Source organism: Triticum urartu, chromosome 2, assembly GCF_003073215.2.
Source record: "Triticum urartu cultivar G1812 chromosome 2, Tu2.1, whole genome shotgun sequence".
NCBI classification, from domain to species: domain Eukaryota; kingdom Viridiplantae; phylum Streptophyta; class Magnoliopsida; order Poales; family Poaceae; genus Triticum; species Triticum urartu.
In genome coordinates, this window is record NC_053023.1 from 190506982 (window position 1) to 190517621 (window position 10640).

The 10640-nt window shown below is 49.2% G+C and overlaps 1 protein-coding gene across 1 annotated transcript; it reads left to right on the forward strand.

Annotated features, from left to right (window-relative positions):
• Positions 1-7684: 7684 nt before the first annotated feature.
• On the forward strand, positions 7685-10362 carry LOC125536689 (sugar transport protein MST6). Its single transcript, XM_048699936.1, has 3 exons — positions 7685-8029; positions 8466-8794; positions 8984-10362. The coding sequence occupies exons 1-3, from the start codon at positions 7897-7899 to the stop codon at positions 10100-10102; spliced, it is 1581 nt and encodes a 526-aa protein (XP_048555893.1). The 5' UTR covers positions 7685-7896; the 3' UTR covers positions 10103-10362.
• Positions 10363-10640: the final 278 nt, after the last annotated feature.

Below are 10640 nucleotides of genomic sequence, written 5' to 3' on the forward strand. Positions count from 1 at the left end.
TGGGCCGGCCCCCCTTGTTCGCTAGTCAGTGACTCTATGCGAATTAGCGACAGTTTGTCGCAGAGAGCGGCAAATAGGAATTTCCTGAATGAAATCCCTATACGCCGATTATTGCGGCACAATGCTCCGGGAGCAACTAGTTAATGAACCCTCCTTCGGGAGCCTCGCAACGATCAGCACCGGTCTTTCTTAGCTTTTCGATAAAAAAATTTAAAAAAAATTGCGCGAAAAAACGCGTTTTTTTGCCAAAGTCACGGTTTTTTTTTCTGCGAGAGGCACAGTTGTGTTTTAGCGAGAGTCACGGGCATGCCTTTCGGAAAAGAAAAAAAAACGAGTTTTTTCTTTCTTTTTTCTTTTGCGCGAGTCACGGTTTTGCTTTCGCGAGAGTCACGGCCGTGCCTCTCGAAAAGGGAAAAACAAAACGTGTTTTCTATTTTTTTTCTTTCGCGAGAGTCACGGTTTTGCTTCCACGAGATGCACGGTTGTGCTTTCGCGAGAGTCACGGCCGTGCCTCTCGAAAAGGGAAAAACAAAACGTGTTTTCTATTTTTTTTCTTTCGCGAGAGTCACGGTTTTGCTTCCACGAGATGCACGGTTGTGCTTTCGCGAGAGTCACGGCCGTGCCTCTCGAAAAGGGAAAAACAAAACGTGTTTTCTATTTTTTTTCTTTCGCGAGAGTCACGGTTTTGCTTCCACGAGATGCACGGTTGTGCTTTCGCGAGAGTCACGGCCGTGCCTCTCGAAAAGGGAAAAACAAAACGTGTTTTCTATTTTTTTTCTTTCGCGAGAGTCACGGTTTTGCTTCCACGAGATGCACGGTTGTGCTTTCGCGAGAGTCACGGCCATGCATCTCAGAAAGGGAAAAACCGTGTTTTTTGTTTTTTCTTTCGCGAGAGTCATGGTTTTACTTCCGCGAGAGGCACGGTTGTGCTTTCGCGAGAGTCACGGTCATGCCTCTCAGAAACGAAAAAAAATGCGTTTTCTGTTTTTTTTTCTTCCACGAGAGTCACGGTTTTGCTTCTACGAGAGGCACGGGTGTGATTTCGCAAGAGGCAAGGGCGTGCCTTTTTCTGAAAGGGAAAAAAACCGTGCTCCCGGTTTCGGTTTTTTCGCGCGGTTCTTTTTCTTCTGGTTTTTTCGTGTGAAAAAAAGTTTGTCAAAACCTATCAACATAGAATCTAGTTTTGAAGATCTGGACGCAAGGAATCCAATGGTGAAAATGGTTCAAGATTTGGACGTACAATTTAAAAGATAAAACATTTTGAATAAACGAATCTACGAAAAAAGGGAAAACTTTCAGATTGCAACAAGTCGCGACCTAAGCAAGTGAAGTATTCTTTGCAACGAGTACTCTTTAATTAGTGATTTTAGCAAAGCTCCTGCTTCGCACATACGATCAGGGAGCAAACCGAAGATGGTCCGGCCCAAGGAACTAAGATGCACATTTTTGTTTCGTTTTGCACTTTCTTCTGTTTTTTCCTATTTTTCTTCACTGGTTTTCCTTCCCTTTTTCTTTTTGTATATATTTTCAGAATATTTTTTTCCTTTCCTTCTATATCATTTTTATTTTTATATTTCTTTTTTCATAAATTCGCAATTTTTTAAAAATTTCCAATATTCCAAAATTTTGTTTGGAATTTGAAAAATTGTTCTCTTTTGCAAAACAAAATGTGTTTTTACAAAATGGTTGACATTTTCAACTTTGTTCATGTTTTTTTAATGTTCGCGTTTTTCAGAAAAATATCAAATGTTTGATACAATGTTTGTGTTTCCATAAATGTTGAACTTTTTGAAAAATTATGCACATTTTTGAATGTTGAACTTTGTTTTTGTCATACTAGCTTTTGCCCACTTTTGTTATGCGACTCTAGAATTTGACATCTCACATTTGCCACTCTTAATCTTCGATAATGTATCATAAATGCCATTTCATGGCAAAAGCAGTAATTTTTCATTTCACTTTTTCCACTTTTAGCTTTTGATAACATGTCACAATTGTCATTCAGAAAAAAAATGCTTTTGTTATGAAATGGCAATTGTGATGTATTATTAAAAGTTAAGAGTGGCAAAAATGAGATGTCAAATTCTAGAGTGGTATAAACAAAGTAGGCAAAAGCTAGTGTGACAAAAACAAAGTTATCACATTTCATAAAATGTTCACATTTTTATTTAAAAAAATTAAGTTTGAAAAAAATGTCTGTCTTTCAAACAAATATGTTCTCAATTTCAAAAATTGTTCTCAGTTTAAAAAATCGCAATTTTCATGAATTACAAAAAAAAACTAAAATTGTTCGATTTGCCACTAGCGATAGGTCACGAATGCCCAACATCTCAAGTTGCTAGCTACTGGCATTCAAGAACAAGATGTCTTTTGTTCGGTTCCATGCAGGGGCTCTTCTTTTTTGGACTTTTGCCGCTGCAATGTCAAGCCTTGCGTCGCACCTGCCAATGGGCCGGCCTAGTCGGAGGTTGTTCTCTCGTGTGGCGTGCGATGATGCAACGCGCGGCGTATAGGAGCTGCCACGTATGAATGGCACTATAACTGGCATGTTAAGCGCTAAATAGGATCGCACCGCTGCTACATAATGTTGTCCATATGTCTATAATTTTTTTTTCACATATGTTTAGATTTTTTTTTTGAAAAAAAAATAACCCCGGTCTCTGCATCAGGACGATGCACGCAGCCATATGTTTAGATGGCCACGCCAAAGCCAGCGTCCGGCAAAGTCAAAGCTTCTTTTTTGAGTAAAAAGTCAAAGTTTTCCCACTGGCCTAAAGCCGATATGGATAAGGCCATTATATTTGACTATCGAGGCATTGACGTCCGGTTGCTGCATATGAATATCCCTAAAACAAAGCTGCTGCATATGAATTGAATCCACTCATACGGCTCAGTAGGCAGCAGTTTGTGACTTAAACTCAGAATTTGAAACAGATCTAACGAAGAAAGATTACTTCACCTCTTTTCATAAAAAAGAGATTACTTCACCTCTTTCCGAGGATCATATGTAGTTTGTCCATTTTTGCATCAATGAGCTCTTAGTTTTCCACGTGCAATTTTTCTTCACCAACTCAATGTATATGCAGGAATTTCAGATTTCCTAACATGATATTCCCCGATCCTGAAGGGGTGACTTAAATTCTTTCCGACCGATTACAGTGACACCACTGACGAGCCATTACAGCAACAACCAAGCTGCCATTATTCTTTGGTGGCCATGGTTTCTTACTGCTCTCCACAAATGTATGTCGCTCTCGGTCGTAGTCAGATAGAATTTTACGTCATTCTCGGGAAATATAGGCTGGATTCGATACGATTACAGCTTGGCATTAGGAAACATTTGGGGAGGGCGTACTCAACCACAAGCTCGATTATCCGCTCACCTCCGCTATGAAATCTGCGGTGTCCACTGTCCAGTGCCCCGTTCTGCACATGTCAATTCAGCGAATCGACGACCAAGTATATTCTTCTTGTCTGCAGACTGGTATTTACCATGCCGTTTTTCCTTATTGGCCGACGGTGTCACCGTCCCGGATGTGACCAAACTAGAATATGCTTGGCTTGTATGTTGTCTTGGTCTCACCACAGAAAAAAAAGAGAGGAGAGTATATTGTCTTGCTCAGACGCATGGTTACAGTTGGATTAGTCTTGACAGAGATGTGCACGCGATAACATGCTCGCCTACACTGGGGGCCAGTTCTTTTAGGCTATTCTCCCAGAATCGCCCCCCCTCTCCGCTTTTTCTAGAATCGTCATTTCATATTTTTTTTACAATCCTATCTAATTAGACCTTAACTAGATAAAATTATATATGGTGACGATTCTGGAAGAAGCTAGGGAGGGGCTGAGAATCGCCCAAAAGAATTGGCCCTGGATATTCTGCTCGAATGTAGAGTGGCTGCTTTCACTCCATCCATGATAGATCCATTTACTTTGTTAGGACTGCAGAAGAAGGACGGTTCTTTTGGTCCTCGAAGCACCTGTGGATAATATGTTCCTCTTGAGTCTTGACTTGAAAGCTCAGAATTCCACCGTCCGGTAGATCGTGCTCTTGGTCCGAAATTTGACTGGTACTAATTTGTATAGGGTGTAGTAGTTGAGTTGACTGATAGCAATGGACTAAGAAATTCTGTAGATACAGTTAACTCCACACGAACAACATCAAAAGGGTCTAAGGGAGGCACTGTACGAAGTGAAACTCGAAGAAACCAGGGACCAACTCAGAGCAATAACTTAAACGAAACTCCAGATTAGATGCCCGCACGTTCTCAGTGTGGGGTCGAGCTCTTCTTCGGTGCGCCGCCGGAGGAAGTGAACGCTTTTCCCGTTGGTCTCTCGACGATGCTGCACCCGTCGTCGTTTACGTCCACACATTCGATCGGTTAAAATAGCAAGATCATCAAGATTTCGTTGTTGGTAAAGCTCCAACATTTGAAACATGCACGAAATTTCCCGCAAAAAATAAAAATAAAAAAATAGTACACTTCATCCACTATGAAATCGAGGGGATGCGCCATGCGGCCATGCAACTTGCAGCTTATTTATTCTTTGATTGATCGAGGGAACCATGCAACTTGCAGCTTTCTCGCCAAACTAGTGTCATGTTGCACTGGTCTCATCGTGTTGGACTTCCCAAACGAGGCTTCTTGTAGGGGCCCAACCCAGTCTCCGTCGGGTCCAGTTACGCCATGGAGCGACTCGTTCGACGTTCATTCCGCGCATTTCCGTGCCCAGTCAACTTTGCAATATCTCCCATGGTCGCATGTTAGTGGGCCCTGGCCAGCAACAGCAACAGTGAGGCCATCAGGCCAATTCCATCCCAAACGGACGTCCGTTTTGTCCGGATTCTGTCTGTTTGGATAGGGCAATAGGGTCGTGTCCGGGCATATTCTGGGATGCGGTGGTCGTGCGTTCAACACGCGGCCGCATCCCGGCCGCATCCTGTCCGTGTACTTTTTTCTTTGCAAGCCCTTAAACTTTTTTTCATTATTCATTCTTGATATATGGGAATACATCATCAAATTTTGACTAGAAAAGCAAGACCAAAAAAACAAAAACCACAAGAATACATTTTAAAAGATATCCAACTTTCATAACTGCACCTGTAAGTTGAATTAGTGCCTTCTCGATGCATTCATTGTTAATCTGCGAAGGAGCCGCCTCCATCTTGCGTGTTTCTTTTTTCTTCGAGTCTAAAGAAGTAGAGGTTGCTTCCTTGCATCTAGTCTCGTGTCTAGCCTATAATCTAGCAACAAGTGCACTTGTTTCATCTACGGCCTCTATGCTAGCTAAAAGTACACGAATATCTACTAAATTGCGCTCTATCAATATATTGATGCACTCTTCTTCTCAATACCAAAACTTGCATCAATTCTACACAACAAAATTTGAAGTTAACACAACTATTCAAATCTAGAGCACAAACCGAAGCTAAAAAGAGCACGTACCCCATCGTTTAAGCACTTGATGAACACCCATCCAGGATATTCTGGCGTTGTAGACACGCGGTGCACGACCATCTTTAGGCAGTGCTCGCACTTAATGAGCGGCAATGATGCACCGACGAGCTTTTGGGCTAGCACCGAGCCCGGCCGAGCGCCATTCGTGTATCTGCCGGCGGACCACCGACGGTGTAGATCCGAGCGGCTAGAGGAGGATCCACTGCCTGCATGTGGCCTTGCGGCCCTGCCATGGTCTTCCGGCCCGGTGACCGGCCAATCCATGGCGTGGCGCGGCCTCCCACAGCCGGACGAGCCGTGGTTGGGTAGCTCGGGGGCGCCGAGGGGAAGGGGCTGGGCGAGCGCGCGTCAGAGCTGCACAGCTACAATGGCAGCAGCGACGGTAAGAGAAGGGTGGGGAAGAGTGAAGAAGAATGGAGGGCGTGCGGCCGGAGGGAGGGAGGGGGCAGATAGAAAAAGGCGCCCATGTGCCACTGACGGGCGGGCAAGAGAAGGACACGCGCATACGGCCCGCACGTCCACGTGTTGTCCGTTTCACCCTAAAAGCGACGCAAATTTAGGTCGGGATGGGACGAAATCGAACAGAGAACGGACAAAAATCCGTTTGCGCCCGCGCACTAGGCCGCCTGATTCGTTCATTTTACCCCAAATGAACGCACGCGGACAGCACGGTGGAGTTGGCCTCAACTTTGTGTTGACTCGTGGCCAAATTATGGACAACTTTGTGTTGACTCGTGGCCAGGGAAGGGAACAGGGCGCAACGGCCGGTCGGACCGGGAGTCGCTGGGCCCACCTGGTTCTCGTCGTCATGCAGCGACGCGTGCTTTGCTCGTCTCCTCTTTCCCTGTCTGCCATTCCTTGGCGTCGGCACGAGAACGTGGTGGCATACTACGCGGATACGCCCATCCAAGACAATGGGCGGACCGTAGTCGGATAAGCTAGCACAAGAGGAGGCAGGCATGCATGGCCGGCTAGCTCGCTTTGACCCGCTGCATGTTTATGGAAAATCAAGCCAACTCGGTGGCCGCGTAGCGTAGGGTCGTCCGTCTCTTGATGCCATGTGCTACTTCCTACTGTCATGGAGTGCCTGTGGTACGCTAGGAGTAGGCGACTGGTCGTACCATCATCAGTGCGCAATGCGCATGTAATGATTTGCAAACTTGCTATCTTGATCGCCGGCCACTGCCAATTCTGACGATCGATCGCGCGCTAGCTCACGCGTCTCGTCCACAAGTAGCCGGGTAGTAGGATGGTGGCCGGTGTTTGTCCCTACTACACAAAGGGGCATGTCCTCCCTACTCACGCCGCGCGCGATCTCGCCGACGCCGACGTCCCGCAGCGCTGCCAATACAAACGGCGCGTGCGACGGCGCATCATCAATTGGACCAGGGACGCCGTGTTCCGGCTGCGCGTCCGCGCCTCCGCGACTCTTCCTTGGGCGATCCAACGGACGCAAAGCGCCCGTGGGCATGCAGAGGCGGGGTGTGCATTCCTGCTGTCGGCGCAAGCGAGAGTTCGTACATCGTAATCGATTCTTAAACGTCTCCAATGGAAGCATATACCTGAAGCAAAGCGGTCGTGTCAGCTCCGACGAACGTGCACGTTGAGCAACGGTGTCATTCCAGAGGCATCATTACGATCCATACAACCAGGTCATCTCCAGACATGGATGTTCACACCCCGGAAAACCTGAGCAGGAAGGTGCGGATTCACCGTCAGAAGTCGGTGCGGTGCGTCTGATTCGTGGCCGAGTCAGCAGGCAGATAACGATCCCCGTTCGTGGCGTACTACTACTGGCGTAGCGCTGGCCGGCGAACCTCCGATGCTAAATTGTCACCGCTCAATTACTGCTTTCCGCATCAACAAACGGAACGGATAACACCGACAGGCGTTAATCAGTTCCGACTTCCTCCTGGGGCGTGCGGGTGCGGACACGCGTCGCGAACGGACGGCGATCCACGAGCGAGCTCACACCGAAACGGAGCGACGTTCACAGCTGCGCATTAATGGCGGCATCGACTCTTTCCAGGAAATCGGGTACTGGCTGGATAGAGGTGCATATCCACAGCCGCAGTTACTCGTGGTATCGCCGAGCGAAATCTAAAAAAAGGGAAAGAAAAGCTAACGCGACGCTGGGCGGAGGTTTTGCAGTCCAACCCTCGGATTCGCCCGCCTCTCCGATGGAGCCCCGCCTTCTCCAGCCTATAAATTGGTGCCCGCTCCGCCTCCATTTCATCCTCCCTCTCTCTCATCGTCCTCCTCCGCGTTCTCTCGTCTCCATCTGCCTCTCTTTCTGCCACCACAGAGAACTCTTCTTGGAGAGCCTGTGAATCTCGAGAGGCATTGAGTCCGTCTTGAGTTGTTGTTAGTGTCGCCTTGGTCTTTCGTTTTTGGCTTTCGTGCCGATCAACTCCGGTGCTGTTCGGCGGCAGTCGCGATGGCCGGCGGCGCGGTTGTGAACACCGGCGGGGGGAAGGACTACCCCGGCAAGCTCACCATGTTCGTGCTCTTCGCCTGCATCGTCGCCGCCACCGGCGGCCTCATCTTCGGATACGACATAGGCATCTCCGGTACGTCCGGCCCCTTTTAATCTACTCCCGTCCATGGCAACCGCTCTATTTTGTAATCTTCATCATGATTACAGAGAAGTGACGCTCGACATGCTCAATTTTGTTCGCACCCATCGTTTCAAACTAGAAAGTTTGTTTGCATCCGGCATGGTTGTTCCACCGTCCACCTACCCACATGCATAATTTTCGGCCTCGTTTATACACATGGAAACAAATCTCTGATATTCCATTTCATTTCTTTATCCCACTACTCGCCGGGTTCTTGAAGCCGCCATGAATCTTTTCATGTATTTCTCACCTGGCATTCTTTCCAATAAACAAACTCTAATACTCCTAGTATTTCTTTCTCTAGAGAAGATGTGCATGCAGAAACTTTAAAGCGAAATCACCAACAAAGGAAACTAATTAACTCTTTGCAATGGCGTTCGTCCACCAGGTGGCGTGACCTCGATGAACCCCTTCCTGATGAAGTTCTTCCCGGGCGTGTACCACCAGGAGCAGGAGGCGGAGCGGAACCAGAGCAACCAGTACTGCAAGTTCGACAGCCAGCTGCTCACCATGTTCACCTCCTCGCTCTACCTCGCCGCGCTCGTCGCCTCCTTCTTCGCCGCCACCGTCACCCGCGTCGCCGGCCGCAAGTGGTCCATGTTCGCCGGCGGGGTCACCTTCCTCGTCGGCGCCGCGCTCAACGGCGCCGCCAAGAACGTCCTCATGCTCATCCTCGGCCGCGTCCTGCTCGGCATCGGGGTCGGCTTCGCCAACCAGGTATACTTCTGTCGCCACTGTTTCTTTGACTTTGTTTGTGACGTTTCTTTGACTCTCCATTTTTCTTTTGTTTTTATTGACTCTCCTCTATAGCTGGAGGAAAACTGAAAAAAAATTCAGACCTTGCTTTGGAGTGACTTCTTTTTTACAGTTTGGCTGATGATGTTTTTTACTGCTTGCATTGGACAGTCGGTGCCGGTGTACCTGTCGGAGATGGCGCCGGCGAGGCTGCGGGGGATGCTCAACATCGGGTTCCAGCTGATGGTCACCATCGGCATCCTGTGCGCGAACCTGATCAACTACGGGACGGCCAAGATCAAGGGCGGGTGGGGCTGGCGCGTGAGCCTCGCGCTGGCCGCGGTGCCCGCCGGAATCATCGCCATCGGCGCGCTCTTCCTCCCCGACACCCCCAACTCCCTCATCGACCGCGGCTACACGGAGGACGCCAAGAAGATGCTCCGGCGCGTGCGCGGCACGGACGACGTGGAGGAGGAGTACAGCGACCTGGTGGCCGCCAGCGAGGAGTCCAAGCTGGTGAGCCACCCGTGGCGCAACATCCTCCAGCGCCGCTACCGGCCGCAGCTCACCTTCGCGATCGCCATCCCCTTCTTCCAGCAGCTCACGGGCATCAACGTGATCATGTTCTACGCGCCCGTGCTGTTCAAGACGCTGGGGTTCGCGGACGACGCGTCCCTCATGTCCGCCGTCATCACCGGCCTCGTCAACGTCTTCGCCACCTTCGTGTCCATCGTGACCGTGGACCGGCTGGGCCGGCGCAAGCTGTTCCTGCAGGGCGGCACCCAGATGCTGGCCTGCCAGATCGTGGTGGGCAGCCTGATCGGCGCCAAGTTCGGGTTCACCGGCGTGGCCGACATCCCCAAGGGGTACGCGGCGTTCGTGGTGCTCTTCATCTGCGCGTACGTGGCCGGGTTCGCGTGGTCCTGGGGCCCGCTGGGGTGGCTCGTCCCCAGCGAGATCTTCCCGCTGGAGATCAGGTCGGCGGGGCAGAGCATCACGGTGTCGATGAACATGCTGTGCACCTTCATCATCGCGCAGGCGTTCCTCCCCATGCTCTGCCGCTTCAAGTTCATGCTCTTCTTCTTCTTCGGCGCGTGGGTGGTGGTCATGACCCTCTTCGTCGCCTTCTTCCTGCCGGAGACCAAGAACGTGCCCATCGAGGAGATGGTGCTCGTGTGGAAGGCGCACTGGTACTGGGGCCGCTTCATCCGCGACGAGGACGTGCACGTCGGCGGCGCCGACGTCGAGATGCGCTCCAACGGCAAGCTCCAGGCTGCCAAGCTCCCGTGACGTCGTCGCCGGCCGGCCAATAAGCCGTTACCATCCGAGGCCGTTCGAGGACTTTTTGAGTCCTCGTCTGATTTTTCATTTGTCTTCTGTATTATAATCGCCATACTACCTAGGATGATGACGAACAATCGGTGCGTCACTAATCATTCCCAGTTTCCTTTTCTCTTTATTAAGTCTGGGCTCCTTTGTGCCCGGATATATATACTCTTGTGCCGTGGTGGCTTTGGATCAAAGATGAATATAGATGCTGGTTGGATGAACTTGCTGTCTCTGTGCGCTCTGAGTTAACATGATTTGTACGCATCATGAGCAATGTGGCATGCAATTCTTGGTTTGTAGAGAAACTGCAAATTGCAGCATCTCTCATCTAATCTAGGGATGTTTGCCCACTACTAGTACAATGCTGGTTAGAGCATCTACAATGTACAATGCTTACGGAGGCGCTTGAGAAAGAATAAATAAACGATTTTCTACTTAAGGCCCTCTCCCTCAGCACTAGTAGCTGCTAATTAAGGCGCTATTAAACTATATGAAAAAA

Excerpts from the sequence above, each read along its gene's own strand:
- LOC125536689 (XM_048699936.1), top strand. The coding sequence starts at position 7,897 with ATGGCCGGCGGCGCGGTTGTGAACACCGGCGGGGGGAAGGACTACCCC. Across the intron at positions 8,030-8,465 it reads ATACGACATAGGCATCTCCG|GTGGCGTGACCTCGATGAAC; the intron begins GTACGTCCGGCC and ends TTCGTCCACCAG. Across the intron at positions 8,795-8,983 it reads GGGTCGGCTTCGCCAACCAG|TCGGTGCCGGTGTACCTGTC; the intron begins GTATACTTCTGT and ends TGCATTGGACAG.